Source organism: Kluyveromyces marxianus, chromosome 2 (assembly GCF_001417885.1).
Source record: "Kluyveromyces marxianus DMKU3-1042 DNA, complete genome, chromosome 2".
Lineage (NCBI taxonomy): Eukaryota > Fungi > Ascomycota > Saccharomycetes > Saccharomycetales > Saccharomycetaceae > Kluyveromyces > Kluyveromyces marxianus.
In genome coordinates, this window is record NC_036026.1 from 839,707 (window position 1) to 861,425 (window position 21,719).

The following is a 21,719-nucleotide window of genomic DNA, read 5'->3' on the forward strand; positions in this document are numbered from 1 at the left end:
CAAAAATCTGGGGCAGTATGTAGTTAGGACTGCTTTTACCACCCATACCTCATTACAATGTTTTTATATCTCTGATTTTCATTTTTAAGATATATTTCCGGTTATGGACATAGTCACGTGAATGTTATTTACTCTCTTTTTTAAAAATTTCTTCCGTTGGAGTTGGAGGGACTCTGAAAAATTCAAACATCGGAAAGCCTTCATTCGTTATTACTATAAGAAATATAAACAGTTTAGTTCAATTACTTCTCATCTTTTACAGCATTTATTGTTTTAGATTGTATTGTTGAAGGAATTCTTTTGGTCTAAGAAAAGTATCCAAGCACTAATCAAACAGCAATGCCAACCAGATTGACTAAGACTAGAAAGCACAGAGGTCACGTCTCAGGTATGTAGTTCCGGATCGAACAAACTCTCATCCAAGTTTACTTGCGATGATGGAGAAAAAGAGCTTGCTTACAGCAAGTCTCTTCAAGGGTTAGCGTGTCTAGCTTGCCTTCGGGCAAGTGGATGTGCTACGAAATAGTTCGAGCCACGTCTTGGGAAGATATTTCCCAGGACAAGGAATGAAAGAACCAAGACGTTGATTCTCTATGGATAGTTTATTTGAATCTATGGCGGAAGGTGTATGTGTGTGACATGGGGGTGTACATCGATACTGTTTTTCTTTCAACTTCTATCGTGAAGGTGGAAGTAAACACGTCGTGTTGAGTAGGATACCAGTCCTATTACTGCATCGTACAGCAACCTCTATTGTCCTCTTCTGTGTGGGGGAGTCGTGTCTTTTTTTTTGGAGGCGGCCTCTTCGTTCGTGGAACGCATCATCTGTTCGTTATTATTTCATGCACTACTCATAGAGTCATTCAACATCTTGTAGTTTCTTCCATCGAATATATTTCGTAGCATATATAGATACACTCTTTTGTCACAGTCCCATCACCGCCTGACGTAAACTTTGGGGTTGAATATTCAGCACAAACGAAGTATCGTTTTACTAACAAGCTCTAATCATCATAACGATGGTTATCATTCTAAATAGCCGGTAAGGGTCGTGTCGGTAAGCACAGAAAGCATCCCGGTGGTAGAGGTATGGCCGGTGGTTTGCACCACCACAGAACTAACTTGGATAAGTACCATCCAGGTTACTTCGGTAAGGTCGGTATGAGATACTTCCACAAGCAACAAGCTCATTTCTGGAAGCCAGTTTTGAACTTGGACAAGTTGTGGACCTTGGTTCCAGAAGAAAAGAGAGAAGAATACTTGAAGTCCGCTTCCAAGTCTGCTGCTCCAGTCATCGACACCTTGGCTGCCGGTTACGGTAAGGTCTTGGGTAAGGGTAGAATTCCATCTGTCCCAGTTATTGTCAAGGCTAGATTCGTCTCCAAGTTGGCTGAAGAAAAGATCAAGGCTGCTGGTGGTGTTGTTGAATTGATTGCTTAAATTAAATAATGGAAAAGGGTTTTTATGACTTTATAGAATCCCCTTTCTCATTTGAGCATTTTATTTCTTTATCGCTTCGCTTCCTCATCGATCTACTTGCACTCCGGAGGGAGTGTCTTCCCAATGTAAGTAGATTTTTACATACCTTTTTTTGATTATTACAATTCTAATATCAAATTTTTGGTTGTTTTATTCATCCATCTATTTCATCAACATAAACCACTTTCCCAAGTGCGTCTTATCAACACATTGCTAAGCGTTAGTTTATGGTATTGTTCAACAAAGGAAGAGAAACTCATTTTACGTGCTGGTACACCTCTTTCTTTGTTTTCCACTTTTTTTAACAGATCCTTTTGTAGAGTATAGTATATCTGAAAATAAACACAAGACTTAATACGGAACCAGTCATGGAGATTGCTTGTTGTTGAATGCCAAATTCCTACGTTCCAATCTTTAATCTTGTCCCAAAACCCGATGTTTGCATAACATGCTTATCAAAATTGTCACCAAGAATTTTTCGCATTTTAGTAAACAAACACTGTTAAGTATTGGATCATCGCATGCTTCACTGTTGAAGAAACAGTATTCGATCCAGAGCAGAACCATCGCCACATATAAAAGATCAGTGATGACTGAACGTTGGAATCCCAAGGACCATGTTCCAATTGAAGTAAAGGAAATTTTGGCCGAAACTCAGCCAAATTATGTTTTGGCCTTTATGCATATTGTAGAGCAGTTGAAGTTGCAGAAAAGAACAGGATGGCTTGACCACGACATCAAGCCATGTGAAAGTATTTCAGACCATATGTATCGTATGGGAGTCACTGCCATGCTAATCAAAGATCCTAAAGTAGATGTCAAGAGATGTGTACGTATAGCGTTGGTTCATGACATTGCTGAATCTTTGGTGGGCGATATTACACCATTCGACCCGGTCACTAAAGAAGAGAAGCATCAGAGAGAATTGGATACAATCACATATTTGTGCGATGAAATAATCAAGCCTTATAACGAAGAGGCTGCTACAGAAATTTTAAACGATTGGCTAGCCTACGAAAACGTTAGTTCGTTGGAAGCAAGATACGTGAAGGATATTGATAAGTTTGAAATGCTAGTGCAATGCTTTGAGTACGAGAAGAGACATAAGGGCACCAAGGATCTGAGTCAATTTTACTCGGCTGTTGATAGCATCAAGACTGAAGAAGTCAAATCGTGGACAGCAGATCTAATGAGAAGACGTACTCAATTCTTCGAAAATTTGTGATAAAAACTTCCTGCATTATTATTACCATGTCGTAAAGCTGCTAAGACATGTGCGTTAATCTATAAAACAGTATATACAAATATGTTTTGGAGAAAACAACGAGTGAAAATCACCACCCTAGAGTAACCATGTAACTTTATACTACTTTCCATAAATTATCGTTACCAAATAGTAGTGATCCCAGTAAGTGTCTTAGACAAATGGCTGCTAGTCCAATGGAGAATTGCAACAAGAGTACAGTATTGCATAGTTTATCCTCTCTCATGGGTCCAAACCAAACAATGATCAAATTGATCAAGGTCATGTTGCTGCAATCCAATATTTCATTAGTCTTTGGATCTATGTTTATATCGATCAGTTTAAATTTGTACAATATCTTTAACATTGTCGATACAATCTTCTTGGGCTTCTTCTCCTTGAATTCGGCTCTCGAAGTATACATGAGCCAGTCTTCTTCATGAAACTTTGGTAATCTATGTCTTGGACATGGCACAAGTCCGAATAACTGCGGTGCTGAGTATAGGAAGTTGAATATTTGAGGCAAGAAGAACAAAAGAGTAGTCTTTGAGAAATGACCCAAAATTCCTACAACTGCAAATACCATCCCTGCGAAGTAGCAGTATGTGTCACCAACAAACACTTTTGCTGGCCAACGGTTCCATTTAAATAAAGCAATTGATACTCCTAAGAATGGGATGATCAATAACAGGGAAAAGAGATGCGATTCTTGAGCGTGTTCGTTGACGCCCATGGTCAAATATAGAATATCGTTGATCAAAAATATGAATGCTAGCACAATACTCTGTCCCACTTCCAAACCATTCACACCGGCTAAAATATTGATAGAATTTGGGCAAAATATGGCAACAGATGCCATGTACACATAGTACAATGCCCCCAAATCAACTGAGGTCATCGTTGTGTTTAAAAATTCTTGAACAAATCTAGGAATTAACACATAAGTTACGCTGAAGTCCACATAATAGACGATAAGCAAGGGAATTGCAGCGATGGCAGGCAAGAAGAACTTGTGTCTCCAGCGAATATCAAACAAATCGTCGGCAGCACCTAACAAAATTGTCGATTCTAGACACAACAACGCGCTCAAAAACTCGCTTAACTTACCATGTGGGAACAATTGCTCCTGGGTCTGTTGTTGGGCTACCACATCTCTGTAACCGCCGCCAGACGTTGTGACCAGGTACTTGTAAAACATAAAGGGAATAGAAAAGAACATTATGAAAAGGTACACCGTGGCAGATACAGACCCGATGCTTTCAGGGATCACTGGTCTTCCAGGCTTGCTCAAGTCTTTACCAAACAGACCAATCTTGATAAACGAATCGCTGACTCTTGGAATCAAGGCATCGACCGTCACATATCCAATGATGGAGAATCCAATGGCAGATCCAATTGGCGAAATGTCCTTAAAGTAGACGATTATCGAAAGCGCGATCACTAATAGTAGATAAGGAAGCATTGTAATGAGACCATATGTATTGCAGTTGGGCACAGACAGCTAATTGCTAATGGTATGGCTATGAAGTTATGTATCCCTTTCTTCTTGGCGTTGTTGATGTACTAAGAGTTTCTACGTGTCTGTTCATTAATATAAATAATATATATGTGATTATTGTTATACAGACATGTTTTTCCAAAACACATGAGAATACGAATTTTGATTGAATACATATCTGTAAAGAGATTGGAATTGGACATGATTGAGCACACATATAGTCATATCAGCATCTAGAGGGGTACAGGAGATAGCTAATCAGTATTTCTGATCACCTTGGCACGAAAACAGAACGCAATGAAGCCATTCTTAACGGGACATGCAGATTTGGTGCACGATGTAAGCTACGACTTTTACGGCAGACATGTAGCGACATGTTCGAGCGACCAACAGATCAAAGTATTCAAGCTAGACAAGGAAACGAATGAGTGGGAACTGAGCGATTCGTGGAAGGCTCACGACAGTAGTGTTGTATCGCTTGACTGGGCTGCTCCAGAGTTTGGGCGTGTCATCGCGAGTGTATCGTACGACAAGACGATCAAGCTGTGGGAAGAGGATCCAGATGTCAGCGAGCTGTCTGGGAAACGGTGGCAGAAGCTATGCACGTTGAACGATGCCACTGGACCGTTATTCTGTGTAAAATTTGCGCCATCGCATTTGGGGTTGAGACTAGCAGCGTTGGGCAACGATGGTAAGTTGCGGATGTATGATGCGCTAGAGTCATCTGACCTCAGGTCCTGGACGTTAACCAGCGAATTGAGCGTGTTGCCCGATCCTCCGGCATCACACTTGCAGTCGGACTTTGATTTGTCGTGGTGTCCTTCGAGATTCTCGACCGAGAGACTAGCGGTGAGTGCGATGGACCGTGCAGTGATATACCAGCGGAACAAACAGGGGAAGCTTGTGCCAGCGGGCGAGCTTCCGGGCCACAAGGGTCTAATCAGGTCCATCGCGTGGGCGCCCTCGATTGGCAGATGGTTCCAATTGATTGCTACGGGATGTCAGGATGGGAAACTAAGAATATACAAGATTACAGAGAACCCGGAGGCAGACACTATTTCCTCCGTTACAGAGGGTGCAGTCAATGGCAATGCGCCTGGTACCACGGAATCGGACTCGACGGTACCCTTGAGCATCGAGCTCATCGGGGAGCACGCCGACCACCAGGGCGAGGTGTGGTCTGTGTCGTGGAACCTCACGGGCACGATCCTCAGCAGCTCAGGCGACGACGGCAAGGTGCGTCTCTGGAAGGCCTCGTACTCGAATGAGTTCAGGTGCATGAGCGTCGTCCAGGCCTCGCGCTAGGCCTGTGTGTGCGTGTATATATATATATATATGTATATATATGTATATATACAGTTTAGAGGTGAGAAGTACGTCACGTGAACATCACATGCTCCGATTTTGTTACCCGGGCTCTGTATATTACGACCTTTTTTTCTTTCCTTTCCTTTCCTTCTCTTTTCTTTTTTCGTATCCCTTCCCCTCCTCACTTCCGCGCTGTTCCGCGTTCCGCGCGCCGCCGCCCGCCGAACAGTTCCGGTCTCAGCTGAGTGCTACCGCCGCACCATGCTCTCGCTCTTTGCGTTTGCGTTTGTAAGCGCAGACAAAGGTTCGAGACCAGACTTAAATGTTGACTAATGAACGTTATTGTTATTACAGGCTGATGGGATGGGAATTTTGATTGCTGTTCTGTGTGTTTTTCCCGAGTGCACGCACGGCCCGCCCACCCTACTCTTTACCTTTAGAGCCGCAGAAAGTGTCAAAAAACGGCAGCTGCCTAAAGTCAAGCAAGCGTCACACACAGCCTACCAGAGACTAGAGACCAGCTGCGCCAGCATGCTTTTAGCTGCTTTCTAATCAGAAGTGAAAATCTGGACTCACCCGGGGTATTCGGGCTTTGTTTTTTTGCTGCTCTCGAATAGACTGAATGCATAGCAGCAGTAATAAGGTATCACAGTAAGACACGCACGCACGTACATACGCACGCGTTGGGGATCAATCGGTCGAAGAACGAACGAGAAAGAAAGGGAAGAAGGAAAAAATAAAAAAACATGCACATAATGAAAAAAAAAAAAGTCCTGTAATAGAAAGTAGAGAGAATGGATGGATCAATTAATCATTGGATAACGGCATGGCTTAGGGTCTGTGTTTCTAGTTTAGGTTGTTTTTTTGTATTTGTCCTTCCTTGTTCTTGTTCTTGTTTTTATTTTTTTGGGTTTGGTTCTTTTGTTTTCGTTTTCGTTAGGGTTTTTTAGGTGTATATAAGGAGAAAGTGTTAGAGGTATAAATAAGGTAGAGGTCATCGCATGTTGATGGTTTGTCGCGCTTGTCTGGTTAGGTAGTTAGTTAGTTGGTTAGTAAATTATATTTAATGACGTATCTTAGTTTTCTTGGTATTGGAAGGTTTTGTTATCAAAGAGTACCAACAGCCAGTTTTGTATCGCAAATTAGAAGAGTCAGTACAGTAAGGATGTCCAAGTTTTACGAATTGTGTCCAAAGGATAGCAAGGGAGAACCATTCCCATTCTCGCAATTGGAAGGTAAGGTTGTGTTGATCGTCAACGTTGCTTCCAAGTGTGGGTTCACTCCTCAATACAAGGAATTAGAGGCTTTGTACAAGAAGTACGAAGACAAGGGATTCGTTGTTATTGGGTTCCCATGCAACCAGTTCGGTCACCAAGAACCAGGTTCTGACGAAGAGATTGTTCAGTTCTGTCAACTGAACTACGGTGTTTCTTTCCCAGTCTTGAAGAAGATCGATGTGAACGGTTCCAACGCTGACCCAGTGTACAACTTCTTGAAGAACGAAAAGTCCGGTCTATTGGGCTTCAAGGGTATCAAGTGGAACTTTGAGAAGTTCTTGGTCGACAAGAAGGGTAAGGTTGTTGAGAGATACAGCTCATTGACCAAGCCTTCTTCTTTGGAAGCCACTGTCGAGAAGCTATTGAACGCTTGAGAAAAAGCGGGAGGCATGTCTACCGGTGCTAACTAATTTAATAATAATTATAATAAAATAATAGTAATAGTAATAATAATAAAGGTAATATAATATATATGTACATATATATGATATAATATAACAACGATAGTCATAATAATTATAGCTGATATATATATATATATATTTTTTTTTCTCTATATAGGTATTATACATAATTAGAGGGCAAGCCTTGAGAGAACAAAGCTTGTGCGGTCTCACTTACTTATCGCTTGTTACAAATACACGGTACATACAAATGTCCCTACTCCGTTTTAACCTTTTTGTTATTTGGTTCGTCTGTTCCAGCGGCCTCACTTGCCTCACTTGCCTCAGGTACGCCGGATGTGCCGTTACTATCGCCGTTCGTTTGTGCGTCCCCCTCAGCTTTTTGTTTCTCCTGCTCTTCTTCTTCTTCTTCTTCTCTTCTCTTCTTATTCTCTTCCTTCAGCTTTTCTCTCAACTTTTCACCTTCCTCGTCCTCTTTCTTCATGCGCTCCTTCACCTCTTCGGTCTTCTCGATGCCAGTGTTGAACTCTTTTTCCAAACATTGGAGTAATGTAATAGCCCTTCTTTGAAGCTCGATAGGTGTCCTGCTCTGGAAAAAGAAGTCTAATTCAAAGAGTGGGTGGTGTTTGATCTCATCTCTGATCATTTCGTAAACATTCTCCCTATCCAACCCATACTTGAACAACATTAGTAATATAAACCTGTCTTCTTCTTCAGAAAAAGTCCTTTTGTTGTTAGTCGAGGGAGGGAACTTTAATTTAAGTTCAAATAGTGGATTGGAGCACAGGCTAATCTTGCGACGTAGCGACTCTTGTTGCAACTTTACACGTCTAACCCTCTCTTCTTCGGTCTCGATGTTCTTCACATATCTTTCATAATCCTCTACTCTTTCCAAATTGGCCCAAAATGCTTTCGCATAAGCCCTTACCTCTTCCTCGGTCTTACTTCCACCAAATTCAGACGCAATCGCTTGGATAGAGTTACGACCATGTTTACCAGAAGCAGTGATGAATTTACGGAAGTCTAACTTGTTCCAGTTATGGAAACCTTCTTTTTCCCACTCAACCTTATTCTTCTCCTCTTCTTCCGTGAGTGGTTCTGCATTGGCAATAGACAATTTGAGAAGTTCTAACTTATCCTTCTTTTCAGCTTCGTCCTTAACTTCTCCATAGGTTGTCGCCACATCATCCAAGTTCGGAACATAGTTATTCTTCTTGGCAATCCACATTCTTTCTTTCTCGTATATGGCCTTTAATTGGGGTCTTAAGAGTTGATGACTATTAACTGGTTGTAGTTTAGGCATCTTAGGTGGAACGGTATATTGATTATTACGGCCTGGGTTCAAAACATCTTTGTAGTAGTTATCTACCGAATAGTTCGCGTTTGCAGTACGTTCACGCTTCGTTGGCGGAATGAATAATGGGTTAATAATATCCTTAGTAACCTTCTTTTTGAAATTCTTACCATCCCACTCGTAAGCAGAGTCTTGGTTGAACCTTTGCAACTCATCTAAACCTAAAGTTGCGTATTTATTATTCAAACTCTTGGTTTTGTCCTCCGACTTGGCTAACAAAGCATCTAAATCAATATCCTCATCTTTATCCTCTGGATGAGGAGTCCCTGTCTTACTCGTAACGGCACTGCTATCGTTGCTCTTGAAAACATCTACAGCACCGTGTTGAATCATAGAAAGTAATGCATCCTTTGAATCATTTTTATTCTCCTTCTTCTTTGTATTAACTCTACCTTGTTGGATAACCAATTGATCTAATTTCAATTTCTGTGTTGCTCTTTCCAAGATCTTTTCTTCAACACTGTTGTCAGTTACCAATCTGAAGACATGAACCTGTTTCTTTTGACCAATTCTGTGGGCACGGTCCATGGCCTGTAAATCTGCTTGTGGGTTCCAGTCAGAATCGTATAAGACAACGATGTCAGCAGTTGTCAAATTAATACCCAAACCACCAGCACGCGTGGTTAGAAGGAAAATAAACTTTTTAGAATCAGGAGCATTGTACTCATCGATTGCCGTAATTCTGTCTTCGTGAGCTGTAGAACCATCGATTCTACAATACTCGTATTCACGGAAATAACAGTAGTCTTCTAGGATATCAAGCACACGAGACATTTGGGAGAATATCAATACCCTGCTACCTTGTTCTTTGAACTTTTTCAATAGCTTATCCAAGACTTTTAATTTGGCTGAATTATACACCAAATGTTCATCTGTAGTGTATGGAGGGCCTGGTTCTGCACCGTCAAACAAGTAAGGATGGTTACAGCACTTTCTCAATTGCATCACAATATTAAGTAGACGAGTTTTAGATTCCTTTTGACCGTTGGTACCATTGACCGCATCTATATCCTTCTCTAGGATTTGTTTATACCACTTTTTCTGCATTGAAGACATACCAACATAAACATTCAATTCTTTCTTTGGTAATAAAGAACTTTCAACATCATTCTTAATACGACGCAACAAGAAAGGACTTAAAACTGTGTGTAGTTGTTTCACGATTTTCTCCTTATCCTCTTCGGAAGTCTCACTAGAGAACCAATCATCGAAGGTTGATGCATCTGCAAAAATGTCGGGCAATAAGAAGTTTAATAAAGCCCAAAGTTCATGAAGATTGTTCTGTAACGGGGTACCAGTGATTAGTAGTCTATTCCTGGATGAGAATTCTCTTAATACCTGTGACAACATCGATTCTTCGTTCTTAATTCTGTGAGCCTCGTCAATGATAACATATTGCCAATCAATTTTCTTGAAAGATGCCTTTTCTCTAATAATGATTTCATAAGAGGCAACACAAATATCAAAATCACAAGCCAATAGCTTGTTTTGACAGAGTTTTGCTCTTTCTTCCTTATCACCTTGCAAGATGAAAGCGTTTACTTCTGGGGTCCATCTGTTGATCTCTCTTAGCCAATTATTCAAAGTAGATTTGGGGGCAATAACGAGGAATGGACCATTAATTTTCTCGATATATCTTAGGTATCCTAAGAAGGAAATTGTCTGTAGTGTTTTACCAAGACCCATCTCATCTGCTAGAATACCTGCTAGCTGATTCTTGTGTAAAGAGACTAACCAATTCAAACCTTGGATTTGGTATGGTCTTAATTCACCATTAATGTAAGCTGGACTTTCTCTGAATTGGAAATCCACATCTTCGAAATCATCCTCTTCTTCCTCATCCTTCATAAGTTCAGCATCTTCCTCCTTTTCGGATTTACGCGTGCGTGAGTTGGCGTTCTTCTTGCCCCTACCTCTCGCCTTATTATCAACATTGTCAATAATATCTAAAACTTCCCTGAACTTCGGATCCTTTTCCGCCTTCTTCTCGATAAAATGTCTGAAAAGATTAGAGACCCCGAGCAAATGTTCAAATCTCTTTAGAGTTCCTTCAGTATCGAACCTCTTTTTACCAGCTGCTAGTTCGTGCATTGGCAACAAGTATCTCTTCTTATTTTCTTCAATACTGTTTGGTATTCCATCCTGAAAAGGTTTTAACTTCTCCACGTATTCCGGTGAGTCCATCCTTGCTGCTTTTTTTGTACCAAATGGTATGAAGCTCGCAATGATTGTTGCTCTAAGTACCTGAATTGAACTTCAAACTCTCATGTATATTAGATGGTTAGTCTCGTGGCAACAAATATTGTAGAGATCAAACTAAGTGAAAAAGTCTTATATATTTTGAAGCAGTTTCGCGTATGTCTAATTTTATATCACGTGATTGTCTTTTTCACAGAAAGCTAATGTATATTGATTGACCTTAGCTCATCTCGTTGAAGTGCATGGAACAGAAAATGGATACACCATTTTCCGGTAGATACTGCACGAGCCGTTATAAATCAACATACAGTTTAGATGGAGGAATCAACTGTCTTGGCTAGAACAACGACTAACCTACCGCCATGTTGCTTGCGGATCTTCAAAGATGAATTTGTAATTATTGGGACTTACGAATTGAATAAAGAATCTGGGTTTAGGACAGGATCCATTGATGCGTACGATAAACACCTTACCAATTTACTTGTTTCAATACCTACTTATGGGGCAATTCTAGATCTAAAGTTTAGTCCGTTTGATGAGGGACTTTTGGCAACGGCTCATTCAACAGGAAATGTGATGCTTTGGAGAGTCGCCAGTGATAAAGGATTGGAAATTAAGCCATTACAAAACCTACAAGTGTGCGAAACTGAGTGTCTAATAACTTCGCTTCATTTCTCACCCACAGATAGCAACACTATATTGATCACTTCCACCTACGGAGATTTCGCTACCATTGACTTGGCTTCCGGGAATATCACACTTCAGATAGAATCATCAGTGTCAAAGTCCGAAACAAGCAAATTGGACTCCTACACGGTACAAGGGAATACCATACAGGCAATTGATTTCCAGCAGCCTGAGAAGAAATTGGTTTTCAGCTTTGAGCACTCGTTAGAGTGTTGGACGGGCGAATTTGGTCATTTATCTCCGTTGCAATCAGTGGTATTTACAGGAGGAGATGATTCCACCATCGCGGCCCACGATCTTAGATCTGGAGATAATATATGGTCAAATGCAAGACTACACGAAGCAGGGGTGGTTGCTATCAAAGCCAGCACAGAAACCTTCAGAAGAAACAAACCGACAAGTTTGGTTACTGGCTCTTATGATGATCATATCAGATCTTTCGATCTTAGGATGTTTACAGAAAAGGAAATTTATCCAGGACAAAACGTACCTGTATTAAACAAAATACAAGAAGATTTAGGAGGTGGTGTTTGGAGATTCTCTGAGGCCCCGGACAACGATGGCGCCCTGGATAATAGGCTTATGGTATGCTGTATGTATAATGGTGCAAAAGTTGTCAGCGTGAACGATCAAAATTTCTCTACAGAAAGTTACATCAAACAAGGGCATGATTCGATGTGTTACGGCGGTGATTGGAGTAAAAATCTTCTAGTTACTTGTTCCTTCTATGATAAGTCTCTACAGTCATGGCGTCCGTAGCTCATCGCTGTATAGCTATTGTATATTGTATAATACATAATTGTGAATATTGTTTAAGTATTTCTTTTTCACGACATACTATAGTTCGGAAAATTTTAATATATTTGGAAGCTCATCTCATCTCATCGCCATTCTTAATAATGGAGATGAGGTTGAAATAGGATCGAAAAAGGCTGATAGTTCATCAATAAAGCAGCTGAAAGCAGACTGAATATTTGTTATAATGCCTCCAAAGGAAACACCAAAGAAATGGAAGCCTCCAAAGGGCCCAAAACCTATCCAAAGAAAGAATAAAAATACTATTGGGTTAGGTAGAACCATTCAGCAAGCCAGACGTAAAGAGAATGAGGTTCAATACTTACCCGACGGTGAAGAACGTTTCACTACTGAGAAACATGAAGCAAATTGGGTTAAGTTGAGATCTATCACCCAAGAATCAGCTTTGGATGAGTTTTTGAGTACTGCAGAATTGGCCGACAAGGACTTTGCCGCAGACAGACATTCCAATGTCAAGATTATCCGTATGGACAATGGTGGTGATGCAGCTAGATCACAAGGTTTTACTTTATCTAATGAACAGAAGAGTAAAATCAATGAGAAACAAAGATTGCATGCTAGAGAGTTAATTGTGCCTAGAAGGCCAAAGTGGAACGAATCGATGACTAAGTTTGAGTTAGAAAGATTAGAAAAGGAAGCGTTTTTGGAATGGAGGCGTAAACTTGCATTTTTACAGGAAGATAATGAAGATTTGTTATTAACGCCTTTCGAAAGAAATATCGAAGTCTGGAGACAGTTGTGGAGAGTTGTTGAAAGATGTGATTTAGTTGTTCAGATTGTGGATGCAAGAGACCCTCTATTATTCAGGTCCACGGATTTGGAGAAATACGTGAAGGAAGTCGATGATAGAAAGCAGAATTTGCTATTGATTAACAAAGCGGACTTGTTGACAAGAAAACAACGTATCATCTGGGCTAAATACTTGCTCTCAAGAAATATATCATTTACTTTCTTCTCCGCAGCAAAGGCCAACGAGATATTGGAAAAGCAAGAAGAATTGGGTGAAGATTACGTGGAAGAGAAAGATGATGATGATGAGTATAATGGTTCAGAAGAAGAAATAACCGAACTTGACGGTGAAAAAGTAGATAAGGAAATCTTAGAAAAGATCAAGATACTAAAGATTGAACAATTAGAATCACTTTTCCTAGAAAAAGCTCCTAGTAATCCTCTTCTACCCCCACTACCTGGTCAGGAATCTCTATTACAAATTGGTTTGGTTGGTTATCCAAATGTGGGTAAGTCTTCCACTATCAATGCCTTGGTTGGTGCCAAAAAGGTTTCCGTGTCATCAACCCCAGGTAAGACTAAACATTTCCAAACTATAAAGCTTTCCAATAGGGTAGTTCTATGTGACTGTCCCGGTTTAGTCTTCCCCAACTTTGCATACAACAAGGGAGAGTTGGTTTGTAATGGTGTTTTGCCAATTGATCAACTCCGTGATTACATTGGACCATCTACTTTGGTGGCAGAAAGAATTCCTAAGTATTTCTTGGAAGCAGTGTATGGTATTCACATTCAGACTAAATCAGTAGAGGAAGGTGGTAACGGTGAAGTCCCTACCGCTCAAGAATTACTTGTTGCATATGCTAGAGCCCGTGGTTATATGACACAAGGTTTTGGTGCTGCAGATGAATCTCGTGCCTCTCGTTACATTCTAAAAGATTATGTCAATGGTAAGCTTCTATACATCAACCCACCACCTCATATGGACGATGAGACACCTTACACTAGAGAAGAATGTAAGGAATTCAACAAGGATCTATATACGTTTGATAAATTGCCTCTCAACAGGCAAGAGCAGTTAGCAGAGGCTGCAAAGAACAAAGGTATACAAGAACTTGATTTGGCCCGTGATCTAAGTCAGTTAACATTTTCGGCGCACATAGGTGGTGATGGTGACAAGTTACAAGCAAAATCCGTTAACCATGGTGGTAAACAAGCTGCTTTATACAATGCTGCAGATGAGCTCGATAAGAACTTCTTCCATCTTAACAGTGTACAAGGAAAACTAACGAATCCTTTCCATAAACAAAGCCTTAACAGTGGAAACGGTAAGAAACATAATAAGAAGAACAAAAAGGGTAAGAAGAAGGCCGCTATGTATGCTGATTAGAACTAATAAAGAATGTATATATGTATGTATATATGGCTCGTAAAGTAGTTAACACTTCTTTTTTGCACATCCTACCTGTCGTCCACTTAATTCTAAGGCCCTAATAAACAGTTAGACCAGTACATGTTACCCGGATATTTTATTGGTTTCTAATTGTCTTCCTTTCCTCGAAAAAATTTTGGTTAATTCTTATATAAAAACTTAGTCTCTTCAAGCATTTCTCATTGTGACGAGGATCTTGATTAATTTATTTGTTAACTTCTACTTGGGAGATTCTTGCTTTTATTTTGTCTTAGCTCAATAACTAAGGGCTCTTAAACACATTTCGGCATGTTCAATTACGGTTTGAGTAGTGGTTATCACTTCACAGACTGGTCCCACGCATGCAGAAGTAAGCTCAAGATGCCCAGAGCTGGGATATTCCCCTAAACGCCCTTTTCGCTAACAACAACTGAATTCCTACAGTTTGTAGTTTGATAGTAGATGGGCGGAAATTCCATTCAAAGAAAGAAAGTCTCTTTTTTTTGTATGGTCCATTTTTTTATGTTCTTACTTGCTCTTTAATTTCTGACGCTTTTGTAATTAGTTATATTAAATCGTTATACCACAGAGAAAGTAGTTAATAGGCATAATAGCAGTGACATCTGTTAATGCATGCTTCCCAAGTGGTTGTTTTTCCTCTTTTTTTGAAAGTTTCTCTCTGTTCATAATCCATTTTCTCTGTTGTAGATATCACCAATTTCCAATATTGAAATATAGTACCTTACAACTAAGTGATCTTTTAAAACGTATAATAACTAGTACATCTTTGAAAGCAGGGGGAAACGGCGTAGCTAGTAATCATTCGAGAAAGCAAGATGCCAGTTGAGTTGGATATTTTGGGTGATTCATTGCAATCCTCTTTTCAAAAAGATAATACACTGCTTAGAGACGAAGATGATCCATTTTACCACTACCTAATATCCACGAAGGCGGCCACAAACTTGGATATAATTAGAAAGAGTGCAATAAAAGATAGTATACATGATTCCACGGCGAATACTATAAATGAATATCAGACGAGGCTTTCTAGATTAGAAGATCTGGCGAACTCTCTAAACTTCTCTGCTGAAAGTAAGCTTAAACAAAAGTACGATTCATATGTTGAAGACCAGAAAACAAGGCGGTATAGTGTCGACTTTGATATGCCAGCGGAAGGCTCCATGGATTCAGAAGATATAGCCTCAGGGATGGAATCCCGCGAGGAAGATGACTCTCTTCGTAACCTAAGGCAACGTCTTATGGGCAAAAGAAGAGACAGTTTTGAAGGTGAGAATGAATCCTTTGACAAACAAATGCAAATTCAGGATGATTTGCAGAAGGAATTGGTTCAGGACATGTCCCAATTGGTGACTGGTTTGAAACAAGGTGCAGAAGCATTTCAAAATGCTCTTGAGCATGATTCTACTGTCCTAAAAGCGGCTGAAATTGGGTTGCATGTCACTTCCAGAAGCCTTTCGACCCTTGGGTCTAACTTAAAGAAGTACCATAAGGAAAAGATCGGATTTTTCATGAAACTTGGACTTCTTTCATTTGTCATATTGGGTTTATTGATAACCTACCTAGTTATTAAGGTTTTCCCTGACCTCTAATTGGAACTAGAGCCCGTTATATTTTAGTAAGATCGTATAATATACAAATAATGATGATATAACGCTATATCGAAGAGGCTTCTTTTCTCAACTTCAGTAACTCTCTCAGTGAAGCTCAGATACTTTTTAATGCGATACTTTCCTTGACTCTTCGGTCAATTTATCTTTTTAATTTTATACTATACATATTTAACTTTGAAACTATAATGAAGTGTAGACATGTGGCCGCGGTTGTGGAAATGGGTTTATTTAACTACAGGATATCAAGCATTAGATCAGCTTTGTTACCGACATCGCTAACAAATTCTCTACTCTCACCAGCTAATAGTTCTCTTCTAATTTCTGGTCCAATGTCCTTGTGTCCTCTTTGACGTACAGTTTCAAGTAAGAAATCTCTTTGATCTTGAGTGATATCATTCTTATATCTTTGAGCAAAAGCAAGGAAAGCCTTGTGCCATACTACAGGTAAAACTCTGACAGCATCTTGACCATTACTACCATCACTAACTTCTCTGAATCTCATGAAATAGAAGACACACTCATCGACAGTTTGGTAAGGCAAAGCATACTTCTTCTCTAAAAGAATCTTGATAAACACTGTAGTAGCAGGAGAGAAAGGCAATCTAAGAAGGTATGATAGGGCAGCTGCTGAATGAAGAGCAGGTACTGATACTTTAGACAACACACTTGCAGCAATGGTTGCTTCTCTAACGTTACACCCAGATTCTACCAACGGAAATAGGAAACCCTTGAAGAATGCAGCAGGTTTATATAGAGACTTTTTCAAAGCACGGTATACGTGGTAGTTTAGGTTATGGTCTTCGTTGAATTCTATTTCTTCACGGAATCTTGTCAATAACACAGAAATGACAAACTTTTGAGCTTCCTTGGCTGATAAGTTCGAAACGAAAAGCTTGGTACCTTCGTAAACGGCATTTGGAGACCATTCTTCTGGGTTTGTGACGTAAAGGACGTCTTGCCAGTTATTCAAAGATGGAAGAACTTTGAAAAGCTTGGGTAGCTTACCGTGCCTCCATGTTTTCATGATTTGTCCGACGGCTAAGTAAGCCTTGATAACTTTTGGTGGTAATGCAACACCCTCGGAACGGTCCGCAGGAGCAGCTGGTTCATTTGAGACGACCTCTTCTCCATTCGCCTCTAGTTCCATCTCTTTTTCTCTGATAGAAGCCATGATCTTATCAGCTAGGTTGTAAGAACCATTGCTGGAATTGAAATCAGCGGAAGTCTTGAAGTATTGATCGAACATTTCTGCGTCTTCTTCGTCGATTTCGACAACCTCTTCTTCCTCGAAACCTTCGTAAGCTTCATCGCCATCCTCTGGATCAAAATCAGAAATATTGCCGTCTTGAGCCTCATCTTCCTCATCATCTTCATCGTAATGAGAAACACGGAATCTGTTCAAAACTTGTTGGGACGTCTTCAAAGCTTGTTCATCTTCTTGTTCAATTTCTTCTTGTTGTTCCTTAGCCAACTGCAAGATCTTTCTAGATTGTTGAGCATCAACAAATTCCTCATCCTTAGTGTTATCATCCTGAGATTTGTTCTCGACCTTCTTCTTGCCTTGTTTCTTCAAGTTCCCGTGTTGAGAGTCAAGATCCTTCAAGAGAGGATCATGTCTCTGCTTCCGGCCGTTATTACTCATCACTTTCCCCATTGTTTTGCACGCTCTTTTCAATCAAAAATATCAAACACCAACAAAAATATATGATAAATACACCTCTGAACTAGAACAATGTTTCTTAGGCTTTCCCTTTCGTAATCCTCGTTCTTGTTTCTCCCATCTCATCGCATCGTAGCTCATCTCATCGGTCAAAATTTTTCAGTATACACAAATTGTAAAAAGAAAGGCATGAACAAAACAGTCAGGCGACAGACAGATCCCAATTACCTGAAAGTTGAAGCGGTGAAGAAAGGATACCTATAAAGCAACTATATATATCGCCAATCATAGCCCTATGTTAATCAAATACCCGACTGTATTCTTTAACCTACTCGACATTCCCGGGGCAAAACTAGACAATTTTTCTCTTATAAGGCCTATTTGTTGGCATGTTTCTTCTTATTTGGCACGTGATTATGGTGCCGTCAACACTACAGGACCTTGAAATTTTTCAGTTGGCAGGCATTGTTTGTAGTAGATCAAATAGGAAGTGCGATGAGAAAAGATGAACACCTGTAATTATAGTAGAGAAGAATTTAAATTCCGTATCATTTAGTATCTTAAACTAGTACACAACTACAAAAGACTCTCCAATAATGTCAAAAAGATCAGCTAGTGTTGGCAATACGCCTGTTAAAAGAAAGCATTTGCATTCCACTTTGAATCATAAGTTTGTGAGTATCAATTCACAAGATGATTACAAGCATTTCTACAAATCCGTGGTTCCATTAGATATATTTGTATGGGGTACTGGTTCTATGTGTGAATTGGGTCTTGGTCCTCTAGCTAAAAACAAGGAAGTGAAAAGACCTAGATTGAACCCATTGCTACCAAAAGATGAAGCAAAGATCGTGTCATTCGCAGCTGGAGGTATGCATACTTTAGCTTTGGACTCAGACAACAACATCTGGTCCTGGGGTACCAATGACTCTGCTGCTTTGGGTAGGGACACTAGTGGTGCTGCTGAAAACTTGAAGGATATGGATGCAGATGCTAGTGACGATGAAGATGGTGATCTAAACGAGTTGGAATCTACTCCAACCAAAATTCCAAGGGAATCATTGCCCCTGGATGAACTAAAATGTGTTCAGATAGCAGCTACAGATAACATGTCTGCTGCGCTCTTTGAAAACGGTGATGTTTATGCATGGGGTACCTTCCGTTGCAACGAGGGTATCTTGGGGTTCTACAAAGACCAAATCAAAATCCAAAAAGAGCCATGGAAGGTTCCAAACTTCTCCAAAAAGGCTAAGATCGTCCAATTGGCTGCTGGTAAGGACCACATTTTGTTCTTAGATGAAACTGGTATTGTTTACGCCTGGGGTAATGGTCAGCAACAGCAATTGGGTAGGAAAATTTTAGAGCGCTCTCGTTTGAGAACTTTAGATCCAAGACCATTCGGTTTGGATAACATCAAATACATTGCATCTGGTGAAAATCACTCTTTTGCCCTTGCTACTGACGGGAAACTATATGCATGGGGTTTGAACCAATTTGGTCAGTGTGGTATCTCTACTGAAATTGAGGATGGTTCTTTAGTAAGCGTTCCAACCGAAGTTATTCTACCAGAAGACGTTCAAGTCGACTCAGTTGCAGCCGGTGAACATCACACTTTGATCCTATCAAAATCTGGTGATTTGTATTCTTGTGGTAGACTAGATATGTTCGAAGTTGGTATCTCAAAGGATAAACTACCTGAATATACTTACAAGGATGCCCATGGAAAGGCCCGTTCCATTCCTTTGCCAACGAAGTTAGAAGATGTGCCAAAGTTCAAAGCCATTGCAGCTGGCTCTCACCATTCTTTGGCTATTGCTAAGAATGGTATTGTATACTCATGGGGTTTCGGAGAAACCTATGCTGTTGGGCTTGGTCCAGCCGGTGAAGATATCGAAACACCAACTAGAATAAAAAATACTGCAACCCAAGATCACAGCATTGTTTTTGTTGGTTGTGGTGGTCAATTCTCCATCTCTGGGGGTATTAAATTATCTGATGAAGAAGCTGAAAAGAGAGCTGATGAGATGGATGATTAAAAAAACCGTAGGCTACATTACCTTGCGGTTTAGTGTGTATCTATATATATGTACTTGTATATGTACTGACAAAAATTAATATGGGTTAAAAGTCACAGGAAGTAAGAAGTAGATCGATGGGTTTTTTTTTATCAAAATTCATCAAGTCTCACTTTCAAACCTTTAGAAGCAAGGTATTCCTTTACTTGCTTCACAGTATATTCTTCTCTGTGGAACATTCCCGCTCCTAAGCATGCGTCAGCTTTTGTCTTTTCGAAAGCCTCCTCGAAATGGGCAGGAATTCCTGCACCGGAAGAAGCTATAACAGGTACTGAAACCGCACTCTTGACATGATCGATTAATTCCAGATCATAGCCAGAATTTGACCCATCTTTGTCTATACAATTTAGTAGGATTTCACCGGCGCCAAGAGCCTCACAAGCATGAGCTAGTTCCCATGCACCAAGGTCTCTCGTTTCTCTTCCACCTCTAATGGTACATTGATACCAGCACCATTTCTTTCCATCTTCGCTAGGAAAGACTGTTTCGAAACATTTATTTTTTGTTTCACTAGGGTCTTTAACGTAAACCCTCTTAGGGTCTACAGATATAACTACAGCTTGTGCACCATAAGCTTTAGAAATAGTTTCGATTGGAGAAGTTCCATCGCCCTTTTCACCATTAGCATAATATTTCTCTGCAGCAAACACCGCATCTGTTCCAATTGAAACTTTATCAGCACCTGACCTGAAGTACATACCAGCTACTTCTAAAGCTGGAATTTTTGTGCCATCTGTGTCCACTACATCTTTGATACCACCTCCAACTGTTAAAGGAACGAAAACAGTTTTGGCTGCTAATCGTAAAACGTCTAGCATCGGCGTATCTTTTAGCGGGCAGTTTCTGAAACTAGTGATGTTCAAGAACGTTACTTCATCTGCGCCTTGCTTATAATAACGTTGTGCAAGCTCTACTGGTTTACCTAGATTTCTGACATTACCTTCTTCGGACTTCTCACGAACATCGTATTGGTCACCTTTTGTAACGACTAGATCACCTTGGTCATTGGTGCGTACATCTAGACAAGCAATTATTCTTCTAGTGAGACCAAAGTTGGTGTAATCATTAGCTAAAATAGCTTTTTGTTCGTCGGTGTACTGTGTAACTGGGTGAATGCCTTTCAAAAAGTTATCAATGACCTTCAAACCAGCTTCTCCGGACTTCTCAGGATGGAACTGAGTTGCGAAAACATTATCCTTTTGCACTGCAGCAACAAACTTTTCATTTCCATATTTAGTTAGGGCAGTCTTCCATCCATTTCCTCTTAATACGTCCAATTGATTATCGTTAACAATCATAGCATAAGAATGAACAAAATAGTATCTCTTATAAGGGTCTAGTCCAAAGAAAAGATCTTCCTCTGGGACAATAGTGTTCCAGCCAATCTCTGGAACACTCTTCCCATCAGTGGTGCTGAATTTGCTCAATGTGCCTGGTATTAACCCTAGACCTTTGCTTTTTGGTGATTCTACAGACCCATCGAATAGTGATTGCAACCCGACGCAAATTCCCATCAATGGCCTACCAGAGGCAATGTAATCTTTTATAGGTTGTTCAAATCCACGAGATGCCAAATTGTCAAGAAAATGACCAAAGTTCCCGACACCTGGGAGAATCAATCTCTCAGCAGTAAGCAATTCTGGATCTGAAGCTGACTTGATCAATTTAGTCTCATATCCTAAATAGTTAATAGCGTTCTGCAAAGACTGGAGATTTCCAGACTCAACGTCAATTATATGAACGAGGCTCATTATGTTGTAAAAAGGGATCTATACTACCACAATGGCTAGCAGTTGAATCATATAGCGTCTCTTTTACTTCTCATCTTTATTCTCTTTCATCTATACTTGATGCGTAATTTCATGTCTAAAGCATTGGTCAGAGATTTTAAAGTTTAAAAAAATTGATTCAGTACCTTTAAAGAAAGTTAAGTGAGTCATCACTTTGCGTT

The 21,719-nt window shown here is 40.1% G+C and overlaps 11 protein-coding genes across 11 annotated transcripts; 7 read left to right on the forward strand and 4 right to left on the reverse strand.

Annotated features, from left to right (window-relative positions):
• Positions 1 to 339: 339 nt before the first annotated feature.
• On the forward strand, positions 340 to 1,440 carry RPL28 (60S ribosomal protein uL15; the record flags this gene model as incomplete). The annotated part of the gene is made up of 2 exons (XM_022818020.1): positions 340 to 388; positions 1,040 to 1,440. 2 exons carry the CDS (start codon positions 340 to 342, stop codon positions 1,438 to 1,440), a joined length of 450 nt encoding a protein of 149 aa, XP_022674729.1.
• Positions 1,441 to 1,927: 487 nt separating this feature from the next.
• On the forward strand, positions 1,928 to 2,704 carry KLMA_20404 (HD domain-containing protein; the record flags this gene model as incomplete). Its single annotated transcript, XM_022818021.1, has 1 exon — positions 1,928 to 2,704. The coding sequence occupies one exon, from the start codon at positions 1,928 to 1,930 to the stop codon at positions 2,702 to 2,704; it is 777 nt and encodes a 258-aa protein (XP_022674730.1).
• Positions 2,705 to 2,840: 136 nt separating this feature from the next.
• On the reverse strand, positions 2,841 to 4,184 carry ALG7 (UDP-N-acetylglucosamine--dolichyl-phosphate N-acetylglucosaminephosphotransferase; the record flags this gene model as incomplete). Its single annotated transcript, XM_022818022.1, has 1 exon — positions 2,841 to 4,184. The coding sequence occupies one exon, from the start codon at positions 4,182 to 4,184 to the stop codon at positions 2,841 to 2,843; it is 1,344 nt and encodes a 447-aa protein (XP_022674731.1).
• A 333-nt stretch (positions 4,185 to 4,517) lies between these two features.
• SEH1 (Seh1p) lies at positions 4,518 to 5,525 on the forward strand (the record flags this gene model as incomplete). The annotated part of the gene is made up of 1 exon (XM_022818023.1): positions 4,518 to 5,525. The coding sequence occupies one exon, from the start codon at positions 4,518 to 4,520 to the stop codon at positions 5,523 to 5,525; it is 1,008 nt and encodes a 335-aa protein (XP_022674732.1).
• A 1,168-nt stretch (positions 5,526 to 6,693) lies between these two features.
• On the forward strand, positions 6,694 to 7,179 carry GPX2 (glutathione peroxidase GPX2; the record flags this gene model as incomplete). Its single annotated transcript, XM_022818024.1, has 1 exon — positions 6,694 to 7,179. One exon carries the CDS (start codon positions 6,694 to 6,696, stop codon positions 7,177 to 7,179), a length of 486 nt encoding a protein of 161 aa, XP_022674733.1.
• Positions 7,180 to 7,465: 286 nt separating this feature from the next.
• ISW1 (chromatin-remodeling ATPase ISW1) lies at positions 7,466 to 10,747 on the reverse strand (the record flags this gene model as incomplete). Its single annotated transcript, XM_022818025.1, has 1 exon — positions 7,466 to 10,747. The coding sequence occupies one exon, from the start codon at positions 10,745 to 10,747 to the stop codon at positions 7,466 to 7,468; it is 3,282 nt and encodes a 1,093-aa protein (XP_022674734.1).
• A 1,684-nt stretch (positions 10,748 to 12,431) lies between these two features.
• LSG1 (ribosome biogenesis GTPase LSG1) lies at positions 12,432 to 14,381 on the forward strand (the record flags this gene model as incomplete). The annotated part of the gene is made up of 1 exon (XM_022818026.1): positions 12,432 to 14,381. One exon carries the CDS (start codon positions 12,432 to 12,434, stop codon positions 14,379 to 14,381), a length of 1,950 nt encoding a protein of 649 aa, XP_022674735.1.
• An 857-nt stretch (positions 14,382 to 15,238) lies between these two features.
• On the forward strand, positions 15,239 to 16,012 carry USE1 (SNAP receptor USE1; the record flags this gene model as incomplete). The annotated part of the gene is made up of 1 exon (XM_022818027.1): positions 15,239 to 16,012. One exon carries the CDS (start codon positions 15,239 to 15,241, stop codon positions 16,010 to 16,012), a length of 774 nt encoding a protein of 257 aa, XP_022674736.1.
• A 253-nt stretch (positions 16,013 to 16,265) lies between these two features.
• Positions 16,266 to 17,687, reverse strand: ENP1 (snoRNA-binding rRNA-processing protein ENP1; the record flags this gene model as incomplete). The annotated part of the gene is made up of 1 exon (XM_022818028.1): positions 16,266 to 17,687. One exon carries the CDS (start codon positions 17,685 to 17,687, stop codon positions 16,266 to 16,268), a length of 1,422 nt encoding a protein of 473 aa, XP_022674737.1.
• A 602-nt stretch (positions 17,688 to 18,289) lies between these two features.
• SRM1 (Ran guanyl-nucleotide exchange factor) lies at positions 18,290 to 19,729 on the forward strand (the record flags this gene model as incomplete). The annotated part of the gene is made up of 1 exon (XM_022818031.1): positions 18,290 to 19,729. One exon carries the CDS (start codon positions 18,290 to 18,292, stop codon positions 19,727 to 19,729), a length of 1,440 nt encoding a protein of 479 aa, XP_022674738.1.
• Positions 19,730 to 19,860: 131 nt separating this feature from the next.
• On the reverse strand, positions 19,861 to 21,519 carry HIS7 (imidazoleglycerol-phosphate synthase; the record flags this gene model as incomplete). The annotated part of the gene is made up of 1 exon (XM_022818032.1): positions 19,861 to 21,519. One exon carries the CDS (start codon positions 21,517 to 21,519, stop codon positions 19,861 to 19,863), a length of 1,659 nt encoding a protein of 552 aa, XP_022674739.1.
• Positions 21,520 to 21,719: the final 200 nt, after the last annotated feature.